General features: G+C 44.4%; 1 protein-coding gene across 1 annotated transcript; it reads left to right on the forward strand.

Annotated features, from left to right (window-relative positions):
* Positions 1-4,065: 4,065 nt before the first annotated feature.
* STRA8 (stimulated by retinoic acid 8) lies at positions 4,066-18,153 on the forward strand. The gene is made up of 9 exons (XM_075602565.1): positions 4,066-4,291; positions 4,911-5,108; positions 11,961-12,036; positions 12,853-12,937; positions 14,352-14,510; positions 15,004-15,298; positions 16,311-16,387; positions 16,958-17,057; positions 17,611-18,153. Exons 2-9 carry the CDS (start codon positions 4,917-4,919, stop codon positions 17,683-17,685), a joined length of 1,059 nt encoding a protein of 352 aa, XP_075458680.1. The 5' UTR covers positions 4,066-4,291; positions 4,911-4,916; the 3' UTR covers positions 17,686-18,153.
* The last annotated feature ends 2,331 nt before the right edge of the window (positions 18,154-20,484 follow it).

Genomic DNA, 20,484 nt, shown 5'->3' on the forward strand with positions numbered 1-20,484 from the left:
CCCCGGGCGAGTGGATTTAACATCGTGGCGAGCTCCTATTGGCCCAAGCAGCACACGTTTGGTACTAGGTGACGAGTAGATTTTTTTGTTCGGCGAGTAGATTTTTGGGTGATTTGTCGACCACTGTATATATATATATATATATATATATATACACATTCACAAGTATAGCACAAAGTGGGGTACACGGAAAGGGTGTGGGTATATATATATATATATAAATTAAATTTACTCAATTATATATATATATATATACATATATATATATATATGTATTTACTCGATTATTTTTAACCTAATGTACCTATTTCTGCCTGTGTGAGAAAGCAGAGGCCTGCTCCATTGTCATTGGTTGAATTTCAGAACCTTCAGCTAATAAGAGCAGCTGATGACAAACTTATCACACGTAACATGAGAACAACAACAGTTTATCATATGGATTTTCTCACTGATTCTATCACAAAATCTATAGGTATATACAAATAAATATTTATAATGCAGAAGTTATATGTTAAAATGCTTCCCCGGGGAGGTGTTTACATGCTCGCAAGCTACCCTGCACAGATGGAAAAATAAAAGTGTACTTATTTTTAGGTGCTGTGTATTATTACAGTCAGTAAAGTAGTGGATAGGATGTACATAATGACACCAATTGTGTATTCCTGGTGAGGACTGGCCTGTTGCAGCCTCTGTGCTGCTGATTCTCCATCTGCCACTAAAACAGTTTTCTAACAACTTCTAACAAAGTGTCAGAAGCAGCTTCAACAGCACAGAGCCTGGACACTTGTGCTGCTAAGCAATGGTTTAGCGCCCCAACACCCTCATGGGGGCCCCTATTTATACAAAAACATGGAAATGATTAGTAATTTATTTATTTATTTATAAAATGTTTTACCAGGAAGTAATACATTGAGAGTTACTATTAAAATGGTGTTTGAGATAGAAACCTCAATTGTTGTTAATTTGCTCACACAGAACCAGGAATTGTGGGCTACGGTATAATGATGCGATTCTATTACCAACAAGTCCTAAATGAGCCTTCAATGTAAAACACCTTGTTATCTGAGGGTTCAGATTATGTGGGTACAATGTTTGGGGGAAGGGAAGGCACCCTGCCGACTGTCTGTTTAGGGTACACACCCCTGTAATAAACCCCCAATGTTTAACAGGTTAAGAATTTGTTGAAATCAGGACTACATTTTGTCAGTAGAGTTCGGTTTCCTGGGGCTGTTTTACCTGCAAAAACACAGCCACCCCCAAACACCCAGAGCTCTCTCTCCTCCTATACAGTTTGCTCCCCATAAAACCTCAAATCTAATTGGGATTCCCGAAACACTGGATAATCTCTTTTCAAGCAGCAGTCTGTTACTGCTCAAGTTTGTCTATATATATTCTTATTTTTTGCATTTTGGGTCTTGCCTAAAGGCAGCGACATTAGTCTTGCAAACCATATGCAATAAATAATTCAGCTTTAAATAATAATAAGAAGAAGAAAACCTTTATGCCTTTCTCCTGGTTAATATTCCAGCCCTATTCCTAATAATTTCATAATCATTATACGGCATTTCTTGTTCATTTAAAAAAAATGAGTTCACCCATAATATATATATATATATATGAAATGCCATATAATGATTATGAAATTATTAGGAATAGGGCTGGAATATTAACCAGGAGAAAGGCATAAAGGTTTCCTTCTTATTATATATATATATATATATATATATATACACAGTATTTGCACGGTCTAATTCACTTCATATTACCTTGTTTCACGAGTGGCGCTACTGAAATTTTTCTCTTATATATATATATATATATATATATATATATATATATATATATACACACATGTGCTGTCTGATACACGTTAATGATCTAAGTGGCAGTCCTTCAGCTATTATTAACATGGAAATGCCTCGTTCCCAACCATTACACAGAGAAGCACGGTACAGACCTCCCAGTCCAAAGAGCATTACCATTCAGCCCTTCAACAATAAATTGCTGACTTTTGCCTCATTGCCTCATAAAATGAATGAGGAAGTATATATATATATATATATATATATATATATATATATATATATATATTTTTTATTTTTTTTTAAAGATTGTCAGGGTCGTCTAATCTGGCTGACAATGACTTCTCTTCAAAAGGTACAGGTTGTCTAAATAATAAACACCTATAGAACAAAAAACAGACATATATATAGTATTAAATAAATCAATAGCAGTAATATTTAAAAAGCAGGTGAAAAGAAATGATGTCCTCAGTTATAACCCTCTTCATTTTGTATATGTATATATATATATATATATATATATATATATATATACACTCATATGGCTACTAGATATATATGTGGCTTTAATATGCCAATCCATGTAAGGTCAATGCAAAAGTTAAATACAATACTCCTTCAAATACAATACTCCTTCTAATTCCTTGAATAGAAACCAACATAGGCTATTAACAAAAAGAGAAAAGTTTATTAAACCATACCAGGAAACCAGGACACATTTACCATGGTTTAATAAACCTTATTATTTTTCCAAATACTCTGTGCTGGTTTCTATTAACCCACTCAGGAATTAGAAGTATATAGAAACAGATGGGTGTGTTATATACAGTTTATTTGATGGAATGTTGTTCTTAACCCATTAACACTAATCATTACTGCCAGCACAGAAAGGGTTGAACCAGTGCCCTGCCTGACACCCTCCTCATTCTCCCGCCCTTTCTGAACGTTCTATATCTCTTTCTAGAACGTGTTACAGTGTTTCTATTCTGCCCTCTCCGGATTGGCTTAGGCTCCCTTCGCTTAGGTGAGCTGCGATTGGTGCGCCCGGGTTCCCGGCGGGCGCTGATTGGTCCGTCTGTTGTTCGCCCTGGGAAACTGCTCACTGAGCGAGACGGGGGGGAAAGAGAGGGAAATATAAAAAACATATATACTATTTTATGTCATAACTCCTCCTGTCACGATATTGAAACGCGATAAAATATATTTCGGTACAAAATGAAGAGGGCTGTGACTGAGGACATCATTTATTTTCACCTGCTTTTTAAATATTACTGCTATTGGTTTATTTAATACTAGACAAGTCATTATTTAGCTTGAGAAGAATACATACTATTGGTATTAATTATATTAATATCTCTGTGATATACTCACATTGAATGGCATTTATTGTTCATGAAACCCTAATAATACTAATAATTAATGTATTTCTGGACTAGTAGAACACTAATTAGTGGCCATTCACTGCTAATTAATCCATTGCTGCTACCAAAGGGATAGGCAATGTATATTTTCATTTACTATAATGTTCTTTTTGCTGGGAGAACTTGGCCAGATTTCATGGCATTATTAAAAACGAGTCATTTCAGGCAGTATAATAGATTAATCTACAAAACTTGACGTGTTTATGCTTTTTGCTGTTAATGAATATTCATATTCGTGAATTGTGGTTTATTAATGGCATCTGGGTCAGTTTAATTTATGCATTGTATATTAACTGCTTAAGAAGTTTATGAAGCCCCCATGTGAAATGGAACTGTTTATTCAGTCAATGTGGTGTTTTTCATAAGCTTTGAGATAATGGCAATTTACTGCTTTCCCTATAGGGAAAATAAGCGGACAATAAAATGATAGATTTTTCTATAGGGTTGGACTCAGTATTTTGGGTATAAAAAGAATACTTTTTTAAAAATATATATATAAACAGTTATCTGGTATTGTTTTAATTGCCAACACCATTGATGCCAAATTTGAATACTATGATATTGTCTAGTTTAATACCCTTTGCGTGAACACATGAAATGTGGATCCCATTTATAAAGACTTGAATATTTGAACAATTTACTGTTTAAACCTCTAGTATCAATGGAAAAATGGGGGGGGGGGGGCAGGGAGGGAGGTTCTGAAGCATTCTTGAGCTGTTGATTTAAGTGAAAAATTACAAATTCGTGCTCGTTACTAGCAATTCACTTTAATGACTTAACAAGCGTTAATACTATTTGGGGATACTTATCAAAGTCTCCCGGCTGCAAAACTGGACCAAGGTTATCAATCGGAAACATTGTCAATGAAATGGGGAATTCCTCTTAGCAACTGGAAGACGGAGCCGTAAAATCAAGTGATGTAATTATCTTGAAATTGTGCATGCCGCTGTTAGCCGTAATTTATAATACTGAACTGTTTTTGTACACCTGCTAGATCCATCGGGGAAAGCTACTTTAATCCTGAAGGCTGCAACACTGAAATCGCTGCAGCATTATTTCATTATTTAGGTAAACATTAGCCCAGAACTGGAGAAAAGCGATGTGTATGGTATTTTACTTGGTGTTGATTGTGATTTTTAGAGTTAGGCTTTTGATTTAAACAGATTATTTTGACGTATTTAAAAAGAAACGCATTATTAATAGTAGGCAATGCGTAACATTTAAGGTTTTTCTGAATTGCTACAGCATGAAAAGATAAGAATAAACCAGGTGAATAAAAATTGTGTGTGTGTGTGTGTGTGTGTATATGTATATAGTACAGTGGTAATGTAACTGCATTTGAAGCGGTCAGATCTCAGTCACAGCTCTGTGATTTTGAGGAAGTCACTTTACCTCCGTGTCCTCCAAGCTCCAAAAAGTAGATTGTAAGTTCTTTGGGCCAGGGACTCCGTATGCCTGCAAACATCTATGTACAGTGCTGAGTACATTGCTGTGTAATTAAAAAAAAAAAGTAAAACGCTTTTTCAAATGGTATTTTACCAGGAACACACACACCTACACAAACACAGATGTTGTTTTTAAGCTCGCGGAAAAGTGGTCTAGGCAAGAATTGAATCCAGAAGTGTGTATTCAAATGGAGTTAAATGTATATCTAATATACTATATAACAGACAGCATATGCTTGCAGCTTTGAATGGACGCAGCTGGTGAAGGAAGCAGCAGGACAGCGAGACGGTTACCTGTCCTTCCCTCGCGCCGCCAGGAGCGCGGTGAAGAAGCAGCTAGGAGACGTCCGTCACGCCCGCCGAGACGCACCCCAATCTCGCAACTCATCAGCCAACTGCGAGAGACTGTGTTCCCCGACTCTGACACCCCGGCAACAAAGGTAGAACTGGGAGTGGTGATTCACTAAACGCTGATAGCTGTTAGTGATCCTTAAAAATCACTTGAATGAGCGATTACTATCGCTGTTGTGTTAATAATTGCATTTGATTGCAAGTTCTTTGGGGGAAGGGATTCTCTATTCGCAATGCTCAAATTTTTCTGTTTAAGTTGTCTATGCATCATATAAGTTTCCAAAAATAAATTGGAATTTATAATGAATTTCTTATCCCTATAGTGCAGTGTTTTTCAACATGGGTTCCCCGGGTATCCCTAAAGGGTTCCCTGTCATTTTCTGGTCATTTGAAAATTGTACCAAATGTAACGGGTGCTCCCTCTGGCCTGACCCACCCAATCTCATATTGGCCCGTGTAGTCTAACCAGTCCCCCATTACAAGGCGTGTGTGGTGGTGCACCTGCAAGTAACAGGACTCTTGAGTCTCCCGCTGGGTGTTATTAGGGGATGTCATCAGGACAGGTAGCTGAGGTAGTGGGTACGAGTCCAACTTACTTCATGTGCAGCGCCTCCACCTCATCAGGATCTGTGCTTCCGCAGGGAGATGGTCCTGGTGAGGAACTCCTTCTTGGTGCCATCCACTTTTGAGTAATCTCACACTCACACAGTGGGGTTCTTTTTCTCAAGGACATCTTTATTGAATACAGGGATGTAGCAGACTGCCCCATGCAGCTGCCGGCTCTAGCCACACATCTCTCCGTGATGTCCCTTTGCCAGGTACGCCCTCCCGTACTGAAGTGGGATTCCCTTTCTCCTAGGGAGATCACCGCTGTGCCAGGTCCCTGGACACAGTGTGGCATAGACTAACTTAATCTATCACTCTGCTGCCGCTAGTTACTGCACTAGGGTCACAAAAGTGTTACTTCCTTCGGGTTACTATTTCTTCACCAACAACACTAACTGTCAGTGTTGTGCCCTTTATACTCCAGGGGGCAGGCGCATCTCTGAGGTCACTATCCAGGGACTCAGAGCATACAGCCACTCCCTTCCTTACACAGGGCACCACACAAGGGTGTGAGGGAAAACCTCCATTACTACTGTGGGCAGGCCTGTGTGTACCAGGACTTACTGCTAACAGAGAAGATGTATGCAGTCATTATTATGCATGGCTACATACTCCCCCTGGTGAATACCCACCGTCCCGGCTGGGACCTAAATTTGGTGTACCTTGCGCCAGGAAACACTGCAAAAGAACACACAAATAACACAGCAAACATCATTACATGAACATAATAATGAACGCTCAGTACACTCACTGACCAGCAGGGAGCGCAAAAGAAACAACAGACCACTCTATTGGACACTCAATAGTAATGCCGAGGATCGGGCTTCTTCACCTCTCGCCCCGCGGCATCATGCACAGTCACGCTGTATTCCCGTGGTACTCCTCTCTCATTACAGTACATCACCTTGTGCTTATATACACTGCGCCCTATCTTCCAGACCCGCATCAGTTGAGCTACCCTCTGCTCGGCCTGTATCCCTTTTATGGCTCCCCCTCTCTCAATGATATAGTACTGAATATCAGTCTTGAGCCATCTCTCCCTATTCTCCTCTATCTCTGTCATTAGAGGTTCAGGGACATAGGGGTAATCAAGCCCATGGGACTTCCTGTACTTGGCAATGATAGCTCGCTCAGCTCTGCAAGCCCTAGTTAAACTGGTTCGACCAGCCGTCCCGGGCAACACCCATGATAGGGGCTCATGTGTCTCCACCGGATCATCTAACCCTGCGGACCCCTTAGGAATAATTAGGCCTGCCTGTATACGGTCCCATCGTACCCTTAGAGCCCTAAGGTAGGATTCATCATCAAAATCCCCGGCAGCCCACCAGTGATCAACCACCCCCTCCCTCTCTAAAATAAAGCGGGTGCGGTCAAGCCACGAGGCATACCCCTCGTACAAGGGGGCCCACCACCTAGTCTCCTTCCGTTCCTCGGAGCTAGGATCTGTACTCTCTTCTATGGACTCCTCATCAGGCCCACCAGAAGACACCCCAGATGTACCCTCAGATCTCTCATTAACTCTTTTATACTGAGAGGTGTTTCGTACTGTGATACTAAGCCCACTAGGACAATCGCTAGATACAGACACTTGCCTAGACATACTCCCTCCTCCCTCCGACCCATCATCCGACGTACCCAAGTCCAGGCTTCCAGTCCAATCACCGGAAGGACCCCGTGACTCCCCGGACAACCCTAAGCTGGAACTGGACCCAAATAAAATAGTGACGGGTACAGGGGCTTTAACTAGGGCCTTGGGGCTAACCTTGGGTGTGGATGGGGTTTGGGGACGGGACCGAACAGTAGGTACTGACAGGGTTTCGACCTGCTCTCCAGCGATACCTGTCTTGACGTCGCCACAAAGTCCATCTTTATGCTCAACAGCGGAGCTTCTGGGGTTGCAGTTCAAACGTCCGTTCCCCCTGGTAGTAGGGGATCGTTTCTCGCTGCTTGACCTCAGAGGCGGCACCATCTCCCACTCGGGGCCTCCCTGGTCCGCCTTCACCACTTCCGCACACGCACGTGCTGCGACGCCATCTTGGGATGGATCCCCAATCGAGATCTCTTCCTCCACCATGACATCCGGCAACGCCCGTCTGCTGCGCGATCCAGTCTGGCTCTGGACTCGCTTCTCCGGCTCTTCCTCCCCTCGGTTCTGCAACAGGCACTGTGTCTTAGCACCTCGCAGGGTCGAGGTTGATCGACCCGCATCCGATCCACTAGTCACCACGGCAGTGGGACTCCGGCGATCGGGAGGTCGCGGTACGGGAGACTCTCGACTCCGCGTCTCCACACCACGAGGAATTTCATCCCTCCATGGCGTACCAATGGTATGACAGTCTCGTCTGATGACCGTCTTACTCGCCAGCCTTGCACACTCCTCATCCGAGGATTCCAGTTTGCAATTCGGCCGAGGCATCCCGGTAGGAGACCGGCGATGGGCTCCTCGGTGATCACCTCTCCGATGACTGGATTTCTCTATCGGAAGCACTAAAGATGGCTCCGACTCTGCGGGACTGGCACTCTTGTTCCAGAGAGCTCCCGGCTGTTCTTCTCTTGGAATCGGGACATTCCCGGCTACTCCCACAGCCTGCACCGGTACGAATGTGGTCATTGGCCACATGTACTGCAGTCCGCAGTGGGGGCATCGGGCCTCGCTGCCCACGGCTCCGCCCGGCAGTCTGCACTGCAGGCAAAGACATGCCACAGTCTCCACACCCTCCACACGGATTATCAGGAAGCCTCCTGGAGCCGAATAAGGGTGAGTGGAAATCACAGGACCTTGGTCCACTTTGTCAGCAGCTTCAGCCATCTTTACCAGCGGAGGCACTCGTCTCAGAGGTCTATACTGATCAATGGCTCTTCGCAACTGAAAGGCATGGGCAGAGGTAGCAACCCTTCCTCCCATTTTCTCTGTCGACATCCGGTGTAACCGCAAACCACTCCCCCTGGTTGAAACTAGGGGGATGTCTCGTAGATTTGTAGGCTGACCCAGCACAGGTGCGGAGTGAGTCATAGTCCATGAGGGCGCAGCTCCAGCTTTCGCGCCAAACTCCTCAGCGGGGTGGAGTTTTCTCGTTGGCGCCAATCCTGGCCAACAATTAGCAAACTGCAAAGTTGCAAGACTCTCTGCAGCATGCCCACGCGGCGTCCCGGGGAAGCGGGAACCGCCATTTTGGTAAGCATTGTCCTTTCTTTCATTTAAGGCAGCGTCTGGCTGTTTGTTAATTGGGGTATAACAAAGTCCATTTCGTTCCTTCCATCTAAGCACACTGTCCTGCTCATTATTCTCAGGGGTATCATCCCGAGAACAAAAACACGACAAACACGGCGCAGCCACGGCTTTCACGCCATTCCACAACAAACTCACAAAAGTCTCTTCTGTAGCTTGTTCTTCGTCTGACCGCAATCCTGGACCTTCTGCTCTATGCAGATCCTCCATTCTCGTGGTTCTCTCTCCCCGCCATCCTGGACCTTCTGTTCTGTACAGATCCTCCATTCCGACAGGTCTCTCGTGATCGTTGAACACGTCTCTCGTGATCGTTGAACACCGATTCTCTGTACGTGGAGCTCCGCTCTGCGGGGCAGCTACCACATCTGTACAATAAACATGCCTTGTGCACCACCTTGTGTACCTAACGTAGATCTGACTCGTGTTTGCACTACCTCAGGCTAGGCTCACTCTTTCTGTGTCTACTGTAACACGTTCCTCCAGTCTGTGCTCCTTGGTAAGTGATCTGGAATGGAGACTAGAGTACTCTGGCTCTTCCATGCAGTACTTTGGGCGTCGACCTACTTTTGGCTAGCCTAGTGCGGACCCTTCCAGAATTCCTGCTCTCAGTTACCAGTTTACCCCTTCAGGCGTCCCCCGCTAGCGCTACCTCAAGGCGACTAGAACAGCAATAGCCCCCGGCTCCAGACTCACTAACCCCTAACGGATCCCAAGGCGTCTTTGCGGCATGCATATCCAGCATCTCCCTGACTACCCCTGGCTCCGTCCCACGCAGCACAAAGTGGCAGCAGACACTTCTCTCTTTCCTAATGTGTGCCTAGCAAAAGCCTGTCCTGTTGACAGGTATCTCAGCAGCGCCTCCAATTGTAACGGGTGCTCCCTCTGGCCTGACCCACCCAATCTCATATTGGCCCGTGTAGTCTAACCAGTCCCCCATTACAAGGCGTGTGTGGTGGTGCACCTGCAAGTAACAGGACTCTTGAGTCTCCCGCTGGGTGTTATTAGGGGATGTCATCAGGACAGGTAGCTGAGGTAGTGGGTACGAGTCCAACTTACTTCATGTGCAGCGCCTCCACCTCATCAGGATCTGTGCTTCCGCAGGGAGATGGTCCTGGTGAGGAACTCCTTCTTGGTGCCATCCACTTTTGAGTAATCTCACACTCACACAGTGGGGTTCTTTTTCTCAAGGACATCTTTATTGAATACAGGGATGTAGCAGACTGCCCCATGCAGCTGCCGGCTCTAGCCACACATCTCTCCGTGATGTCCCTTTGCCAGGTACGCCCTCCCGTACTGAAGTGGGATTCCCTTTCTCCTAGGGAGATCACCGCTGTGCCAGGTCCCTGGACACAGTGTGGCATAGACTAACTTAATCTATCACTCTGCTGCCGCTAGTTACTGCACTAGGGTCACAAAAGTGTTACTTCCTTCGGGTTACTATTTCTTCACCAACAACACTAACTGTCAGTGTTGTGCCCTTTATACTCCAGGGGGCAGGCGCATCTCTGAGGTCACTATCCAGGGACTCAGAGCATACAGCCACTCCCTTCCTTACACAGGGCACCACACAAGGGTGTGAGGGAAAACCTCCATTACTACTGTGGGCAGGCCTGTGTGTACCAGGACTTACTGCTAACAGAGAAGATGTATGCAGTCATTATTATGCATGGCTACACAAATATAGAATAATTTACAATGCATCTGATCTCAGACACACTATTAGAGGGGGTTGGGATTCCTTACAATGCATCTGATCTCAGACACACTATTAGAGGGGGTTGGGGTTCCTTACAATGCATCTGATCTCAGACACACTATTAGAGGGGGTTGGGGTTCCTTACAATGCATCTGATCTCAGATGCGCTATTAGAGGGGGTTGAGGTTTTGCAGAATTTCACAATATAACTATAGGGTTCCTTTAGGAAAAAAGGTTGCTATACCTGCTATAGTGTAAAACACTGCATTCTGTTGACTGTAAATTAATTAAAAATAGAATAACCAGTTTCCCTTGCTTTTACCACGTCTTTATTGTACAGCTTGGATATTGTGCCGTTCCTAACACATGGTTTTTTTTTTGTTCTGCACGCGCCTTTAATTTGAATGGTTGAAATGTTGGTGTTAATCAGCTAAACATAGAAAGTAGAATGAAAACATCACTTCAAAAATATACTAATTCAAATATAGTTAGTCTATAATAGTAATAATCTTCTTAAGATAATATTTTAGTATTTTTCTTCTCATAGCACTGACAATGTACACAGCGCTGTACATAACATTTTGCAGGCACAATGAGTCCCCTGACCCCAAGGGCAAATAATCTTGTTTTGGTGACTGCGGCATAGGGAGAAAAAGGGACATGCCCCAGGTCACAAGCGGGGTTCAAAATGGGTTCCCCTGCTTCAAAAGCAGTGTCCTTGCCACTAAAATACTCCTTCAACCCATTAGAACAAGGCCTCATTTAGTGATTAATAATCCAGATGGGTTAAACCCAGTTCTCTAGACGTGGCAATAAAACCATCAATGAAAAAAAAAACTAAGATTAAGAAAAAAACGTTCCCGCTTCCACTAACCCGCAATCAGATTTCTTCCTGGGGCTGGAAATGTGGAGCAGTCAGAGCCGAAAGAATGAGATTCATCAAAGAAGACCATCTTATTAGGAATGTTTTTTCTTTGATAAATCTGGAGCACAATTTTCGCCCCCACTTTTGCAGCCGGAAGACTTTGATAAACAAATTTTGCGACTAAGCCTTGCTATTCCATGAGACACATCCTGGCCACTTAATTGGGCTTCGACGTGTCGTCACTGTAAGGTGACATATTTAATCGCACCGCTTGGTAATATGGGCCTGAAATCTACCTACTGTATCTGCCATTACAATGTGTTGCAAATGCAGAACTTCCACCTTGCTTACTACAGAACCTTTTCCTTTGCTGCTGGGGAAATCTTTCCAGTGTTGTCACTCGTCATACTCTGCATGCGTTCGTTATCACATAATCACATAATCACACACCCCTCTTTAAGACGCCTCTTTTCCAGGGTGATCAGTCGTAACTTGGATAGTCTTTCCTCAAATTTTATGCCTTTATTTGATTTTTATATATACAGAATCAGGTTCTGCGTCAAACTAAAAACTATATCCAGGAGCTTGAAAAGAATCTGGACAGCCTGCTAAAAATGAAAGGTAAGGACTTTTAATAGGGTTTCACGATAGGGCTGCTGCTACAGGCATAGTTATCCCGCTGTAGGCAGCACCCATAATTGCTACAGGGAAATATTACTATAGTCCATTATTTATAAGGGGACAGCATATTCCTCAGCACAGTCCAATGGGCAGACGCAGTCCCAACCGGTGACACGTAGTTTTGGTCCCGGTCTCCCGGAGGAGGGTAATAATAACATCAGGAGACAGTCAGAAAGAGGGTTTTCCCGCGGTGGGGCCGTGTCCTGGATGGCTTGGGGCAGCGTGATGCCACAAATCGCGCCATCACTCCCCTGGGCAGGGGAATCTCGGGAGGGAGTTTTGAAAAGTTGGCAGGTCTGAATGTGGATGAGGAGGGAATCGCATGATTTGACGTACAAAATGTTGTCTACTTGCTCGGGATTAGCACCACTTTGTAGCTATGGACCTCAGTCTACTAAAGATTTTGAGCCATTTTTACTAAGCGTTGCATTCTCTTTAATAGGCCATAGTGATCTGGTGCTGAATGGTGTCTCCTGATATAGCATCATTTAGTAAATATGGCCTTATGCATTTAGACATGGGCGGATGTCAGATGGTTTCGCACAGATTAAACAAATAATATTATTTAGCATTTTTGTTTTGACTCTGCTGTCATATGAGCCAAGAAAGCCACTGAAAAATATAATCAGTCTCTCTGCATCTCCCAGCTTGGCAGGTTAATTTTCAGGGCAGATGGAAATTGGTAAGGACTTTTTTTTACACACCTGTAACAAGTGGTGTCTTGAAAAACCTGTTTCCATCTTGTGTTGGCTACAGATTCTTTTCACCCGGAGGACAGAAGTCCCTGCAGCCTGGAGGGTGTGAAGGATGAATATCTGAGAATATACTACAGCGATCACAGGTAATAGGTAATAAGGCCCTTATTCAATATGCGGTGAAGCAACTTCTCCGTACTGGAGAAGGTTTGAGTCCCCTACATTTTAATGGAATTGATCTCTTCCCCAGGACTGGGAAGCAGCTTCACTGTGTATTGACCAGCAGTCTCATTCAATAAACTCCGAAGCAATCAGCTGAAAACGCCACTTGACTTGAATAGGAGCTTTCCACGACCTGCCATTTCGGAGCTTATTGAATTAACGCCCCCTTAAGGGTGTAAGAGACAATGTAGTCCTCGTATATGTTAAACTCTTTAGTCGTGTACAGAGTTGCAGAAACAGTATCGGTCTTGGAGACACCGGATGTAGAAATGCTACGTAACACGCAAAGAGGAGACATTTCATTTACAGTAAAGCCTTGAAAACTTGCAGTCAAATGTATCTTCGAAAAACTCACGGTGATCAACAAAAAGGTGTCACCACTTATAAATACCTTGGTATTTAGTATATAGTACAACTGCAGTTTTTGTTTCCTACAGCAGCAATTGGTTTGTAAGTTGTCATTTAAAGCTGCCGTTTAAAAAAATAATAATAATATGTATATATATATATTTTCCCATTCAATATGCGCATCAATACAATCTGCACACTGACAAGTGATTAGCTAAGCTGCAGATCGATCCGTTCTCATGTAATCGATCGCTTGCTTGGGGCTATTTAATTCAGTTCTTGCACAGCATTGTGGGCAATGTAGTTCCTGGAATATGATTGGCTGGTCAGTTACTAGATACAATTGGTGCACTGCTAGGGAGAGGTCGGGTCTCACGAGCCAGAGCCAATCAGAAGGGTGAGGGGCTGTCACTTTGGAAATGCTTCCTACATTAGAAACATTAAAAATGTCTTTAAAACATTTTTATTTTTTTTAAATGCTACAAGTATTTTCTCGTAGTACAGAACTGATTTATTTAAAAAAAAACACACATTTAGGATATTGCTTGAATTGCTGCTTTAAAATGCTATGATTTAAAAATAAGTTTTAAAAAAGTTGAAGCTACATTATTTTTTAGTAGTTTTTTCCCTCCCTATATTTTCTTCCAGAGAGATGGAAATCGCTTTGTAGACACATAAATGATCTTATGTGATTAAAAGCTGCTCAGCCTTATGATAGTGCAGTCCTGACTAATGTAACATGTTTAAGTGGTTAAATGTGGGTATTTGAAAACTTTGGGGAAAATGGCAAAAAAATAAATAAATCTGGACACCTAAAAGTACAGTGATAGTCAACATAAGATAGGTTGGTTTGGGTTCCAAAACGGTTCCATGGTTCCTAAAAAGTTAAAGGTGACTGCACCAGACCATGAGTATTCTCTATATATTGGATTTATCTGTTTGCTATCACCTCCTCCGTTTTTTATTAATATGGATTTCATTGCTTTCAAGCACTGCGCCCGACACAGAGCCACAGTCTGAGAGCGAGTCTGCCGTCTGGTACCTCACCCAGAAATATGAAAGGGATCCCACAGAGATGGGAGAGGGGGCGAAATCTGACCAGGCCCATTCTCCAGTCTCCTCGTCGCCAGATGTGATGGAATTTGAACGGTAAATGCGACCAGCTCGATGTACCGTTGTTCAAGTGTCACAAGTGGCAAAGCTACTTTAAAAAAAAAAAAAATATATATATATATATATGATTACACGCTCTTCAGGATAAGATCTCCTTGTTCCTATATTGTTCTCATAAAGCAGCACGGTGTTAAATGTATTATTATTGTAATTATTCAAATTCTAAGTCGGAAAATATCAGGGGTGGCCTGTAGACTGAGCCACTGATTGAACCACCTGTGCTGAAGCAGGGATATCCTGAAAACCTGACCTGTTGATAGCCCCTGAGGACTGGAGTTGGCTACCTCTGGTCCATATGGGCCCTTTCTCCTGTTTCTAACAGTGGCATCACTGAATGCTACAGAGGAGAGAACAGGCATTTTAGTGGGCAAAATACCCCAAATCATAGTGTTGCATTTTCCTGCCATGAATACTTTCTGCAGTTACATGACGAGTTCCACATCATGACTATACTGTACTTTGTATGCAGATACCTGTACTTCTACAAGCAGACGGTGGATATGCTGGTGGAGAATGGAATTGTGTCCCCAGAGCAGGTCACCCACCCAGTGGTCTCCAAGGCCATATCCCACCTCCGGCAGGACCTATTGCAGGAGGGCAAAGCAGACATCCTCCAGGGTGGCAGCCAGCAGGTTAGGAGCGCTGCCTGCTCCTTGCCGCCTTACCCCAATAACACAGACTGTGCGGAGGTCTGTGTAAGTAGAGACAGCGGAGCCGAGAGCCAGGAGGCCAGTGGCTCTTTTGTATCTTCTACCCCTGAGGAGGTAAGTGGAGCTGCACCATGCATCGATACATAATATCATTACCGACAACTAGCACTGCCCTCATGAACCCCCACACACCTTGAATAGTACATTCAAAAATCCCGCTGGCCTGACATTTTGGATAAAACCCCAGAATTTTCCAACAAATTTTTATTTTTTCTAATAAATGTGATAGAGTCCAGCAAACCTAGAGTTTCCATTAGGAGAAATATAATGAGGGTTGGGGTTCCTTACAATGCATCTGATCTCAGACACACTATTAGAGAGGTTTGGGGTTCCTTACAATGCATCTGATCTCAGACGGGCTATTAGAGAGGGTTGGGATTCCTTACAATGCATCTGATCTCAGACACGCTATTAGAGAGGGTTGGGGTTCCTTACAATGCATCTGATCTCAGACGGGCTATTAGAGAGGGTTGGGATTCCTTACAATGCATCTGATCTCAGACACGCTATTAGAGAGGGTTGGGGTTCCTCACAATGCATCTGATCTAAGACACGCTATTAGAGAGGGTTGCAGCTCCTCAGAATTTCACAATAGAATTATAGGGTTCCTTAATAAAAATAAAAAAAGGTTATAAAACACAGCTCTAATAAATGCAGTGGGAAATTAGCAGGATGCGCTGCAATTAAGAATAGTGTAGTACACATGGAGATCACTGTGAATTGGCCATGCTTGCTAGGTAAGATTTACAGTACTTTCCAAAACCTTTTGACACAGGGTGAGGTTTCCATTTGATATCCTTGTTTTCATCAAGTGGATAATCTTCTTTTCATGAACACAAGAGAAAAGGCCCATTTCCCTTAACCCTTTCTTTGCCGGAGGGGGTTGCATTGCAACGCTCAGCCTTTTAATGTAAGAATACACGTCATTCATTGACATACATAGCACTTCATGCATCAAAGTTTTTCTTGTGGCAGATTTAAAGGGGAATTTCGGCACGGGGGGGAACCCTTAGAACCTGCATGATCGTTGCATGTGATGAGATTCGTCTTTCTTTATCCCACTCAGACTCTTTTTGAAGATGCGTTTGACCTGGCTGCTGGTTTCCTGGATCACGGCATAATTCAGAGCGAGTCCAGCCCCAGGTAACAACCAGGACAGGTGTCCCATGGGCTAACCTCCTCTCCTAACCTGTTGGGCAGGGGTGGGCATCTCCAGTCCTGGCGTACAGTAATATTGTTTTTTCTTGCATGCCATTAACATCTGTGCGCCTAACGCAGTGGCTTTCTGTGTGGCAAAAAGAAAGAGTTAGTACGGGTTAGTACGTAAGTGCACACAAGTGCAGTTAAAATTGTGTGTTCCATGTGGCAATTTTGCGACAAAAAAGACGCTTGCATCTCTTAGTACGTGTGCTCAACGCCGTCTCCAAGCCCCCTCCAACAGGTCAGATTTTCAGGATATCCCTGCTTCAGCACAGGTGGCTCAATCAGTCCCTGCTTCAACTGAGCCTCTGAGCCACCTGTGCTTAAGCTGGGATATCCTGAAAACCCGACCTGTTGTTGGGGGTTGCTTGAGGACTGGAGTTGAGCACCCTGTGTTAGTACATCGGCCCCAGCAACTTTTAATATTACTGTTTGGATGGAGCTTTCAGTGTCCGGCGTTCCAAAGCTGCCAATCCCCCCCCGAGAAACCAACCATGCTTTTCCTCCCCAAAGCTCGGCCCATGAAAGTTCTCCCTGGGACAGTGCAGGCGATTCTCTGCTTTACCGAGACATTGTTGGATTTCTGAGGGCCCGGCTGTGTTCCTGTCCTCAGGTAATTATATTTAAGGCTTCTCTATCACCTTGTTTGTGTGTTTAACAGAGGAAGAGACAGTGTGTCTTGTACCAGAAGACCCGCATTCCATCTCAAATGTTGCCAAAGGCTACAAGCCCCTGCCTCTTACCTTACAGATGCCCCTGCCTCTTTCCTTACAGATGCCCCTGCCTCTTACCTTACAGGTGCCCCTGCCTCTTACCTTACAGGTGCCCCTGCCTCTTACCTTACAGGTGCCCCTGCCTCTTACCTTACAGATGCCCCTGCCTCTTACCTTACAGATGCCCCTGCCTCTTACCTTACAGGTGCCCCTACCTCTTACCTTACAGGTGCCCCTACCTCTTACCTTACAGGTGCCCCTGCCTCTTACCTTACAGGTGCCCCTGCCTCTTACCTTACAGATGCCCCTGCCTCTTACCTTACAGATGCCCCTGCCTCTTACCTTACAGATGCCCCTGCCTCTTACCTTACAGATGCCCCTGCGCACACACATGGCTTGTGATAATAGGAATTACAAACACCTCTTCTCATCAGTTTGTTTTTTATCCTTTAGGAGGCAGCACTGCAGTTTGACTATGAGACAGTGTTGCTGAGATGTACAGAGACATTTGATGATGAAGACTTGTAAATATCTACGGGGTGGAAAGCCCGGGGCACAGGGAGCTGCTCCTGTGACTCTTTTTTTTTTTTTGCTTGTGTGACAAGCTACTTTGACTATTGGTTTGAAGGGGACATTTCATTGCTGTGCAGCCTACTTTGACAGTGTAGGGTTTTTTTTTTCTTTTTAAATCAGCAGCGCCTGTTTGTTCCACAGAAATATAGCTTGTCAAACATCATCCTTTTTTTTTTATGTATCAAATGACTTGATATGTTACATCAGTATTATTACTTCACAACCAGTTAAATACTTTCCTTGTCATTTAGAAAGACAATTGGGATATAGCACCCTCCATTTTCATAGACGATAACCAGTCCTTTAAACGATTCTCCCATCTCCCAAAGGCCCTGCCACCCAGGGGTTTATTTTCATTACGAGCCTCATTTTCACCGGGTGAGGGTGATTTTTGAAGGTGGTATCTTTCCAATAACAGAAATATACGGTGTATTCCCTGGTAATGGTATATACCAGGGGTAGCCAACTCCAGTCCTCAAGGGCTACCAACAGGTCAGGTTTTCAGGATATCCCAGCTTTAGCACTGGTGGCTCAGTCATCTGATTTGAGCCAGGAGTCCTCCCACGAGGGAGGAGAGAAGCGGTGCTCGACCGCATCTGATTGAGCCACCTGTGCTGAAGCAGGAACTAATTGAGCCGCCTGCACTATAGCAGGGATATCCTGAGAACCTGACCTGTTGGTAGCCCTTGAGGACTGGAGCTGGCTACCCCTGATATATACTAACATCCCAACTTCTTAGTCCTTTTTATTTTTGCACAGTAGATCTCCAGGGAGATCTGGCAACCCCTATTAATTTGTGCTAACAAAGTTTTGATGAGGCTCCGGTGCTACATACATTATTGCTTGTGAGAGCGCACTTCTTGTAATTAAGGAAGTGTTTGATAAATTCAGCCGGTCCCTGAGCAAATCAGGGTGTCCCCCGTTTACCCATCTGTAATTGGGTATTAACATTGATCTGCTTTTGTAAACCAGAGAATTGAATGATTTCACCCAAGTTGTGGCTCCAAGAATGCCTCTTGGGAATATACATATATATATATACATACATAATATATTTACAAATATAAGTTATTATATACGCATGCTGCACATGGTTATGAAAATAGTTTTAAATGGCAGTGCTTTATTATATAATAGGGCCATGCAATCAACGTTTCGACAGATCTTGTGAATAGAAACTGCTGCAGTAGGGAATTCTCTTTCTTTAAACAAACCAGTATTTATGAAAAAGGGTGGGTATGTATGTTTTTGCAACAGAATATTTATAATGTTAACGAACAAAAAAACATATTTAAAAAGCTAAATGTATTAAAGTGGTCTGTTTAGAGGTTTCTCGGCTTGTCTTCTTTGTGTGGGTGGGAACTGGCGGAGATGAAGGGGTACGGTGAGACTGGAAAAGCCATTGATACAGTGTCCACCCAGCAAAGGGTTCCGTAGCAACGCCTTGGAATCGGCGCTCTTCAGACAGTGGGGATTCCTAGCCTCATGTCCAGCATCATCATGCGCCGTACTGTGGCTATACCTGCTGATAACATCGCGTAGCAGCAAGGGATGCTGGAGGTTGCAGTTCTGTTTCTGATATAATACAACACTACCCAAAGGTAGTTGGAACCACAAGTCAGAGAATGTGCTGATGGTGTGAGTTCTTGGTAAGTCTGGTGGTTGTTTACCATGAGGTTTGTGTCTGGGAGGGGATATGACGTGGGGTAGGGTTGTTTTATAAACCTTACATTTCATACAATCATGCATATAGGGGGTTATTCATACAAACAGACTTTGATGGCAGATAAGAAGCACTTGGCCCTTCCAGCCTGCCCATTTTCCTTTCTGTTTAAACCTCGCGCCCTATGATCTGTGACTTTCTAATCATATTCAGGACGGAATAGGACAATTGGGCATTTTGCCGCAACCACAAACGGCCACCGGCGCGTAGTCGTACTTCAGCTCACCGTCAGAACACTTGGCTGCTTCACCGCTAAGGTAAGTCCCCTACCCTAAAACCCCTTACCGTAAGTCCTTAACCTAACCACTAAAACCCCTAAAGGTAACCCCTTCCCTAGCCACTAAAACCTTAAAGTTAACGCCCCTACCCTATCCACTAAAATCCCCTAACTCTAACCCCCCTACCCTAACCACTCAATACTTAACTTATCGTGGAAGCGGCGAAGGTTCGAGTGGCTGCAGCGGAGGGTCCATCTGCGGTCGAACGTTGGCGGTGATTTGATTGTGACGGCACGCCCGTATCCAAATGTCCCGTTCCTAATTGAGGACAGGTCTGCCCCAAGCATGTTGAATTCCCTTACTGCGTTACCCTCTAGCACAGGCCTGCACAACTCCAGTCCTCGAGGGCCGCAAACAGGCCAGGTTTTCAGGATATCCCTACTTCAGCACACCTGGCTCAATTAGTGGCTCAGTCATACTGAGTCACTAATTGAGCCAGCTGTGCTAAAGTAGGGATATCCTGAAAACCTGGCCTGTTTGCGGCCCTCGAGAACTGGAGTTGTGCAGGCCTGCTCTAGCACCTCTGGTAGGAGGCTATTCCACAAAGAAGTACTTCCTCACAGTGACCCTGAGGCAGTGACAGGCCGACTTTCGGGCAAGGCGGTTTGCCTGCGGCCCTGAGCCTTCGGGGGGGGGGGGCCCTCTCCCTCCCGTCAGCGCCATGATCCAACTTCCGCCCGACCGGAGGAGGGAGCGCAGGGCACCCGGAGAGGTGGCAGAGAGGTAGGGGTGTGTGTTTTGAGAGGGGGTGGG

The sequence above is a fragment of the Ascaphus truei genome, chromosome 5 (genome assembly GCF_040206685.1).
Source record: "Ascaphus truei isolate aAscTru1 chromosome 5, aAscTru1.hap1, whole genome shotgun sequence".
Classification (NCBI taxonomy): domain Eukaryota; kingdom Metazoa; phylum Chordata; class Amphibia; order Anura; family Ascaphidae; genus Ascaphus; species Ascaphus truei.

Excerpts from the sequence above, each read along its gene's own strand:
- STRA8 (XM_075602565.1), top strand. The coding sequence starts at position 4,917 with ATGGACGCAGCTGGTGAAGGAAGCAGCAGGACAGCGAGACGGTTACCT. Across the intron at positions 12,037-12,852 it reads CAGCCTGCTAAAAATGAAAG|ATTCTTTTCACCCGGAGGAC; the intron begins GTAAGGACTTTT and ends TGTTGGCTACAG. Across the intron at positions 15,299-16,310 it reads TATCTTCTACCCCTGAGGAG|ACTCTTTTTGAAGATGCGTT; the intron begins GTAAGTGGAGCT and ends TATCCCACTCAG.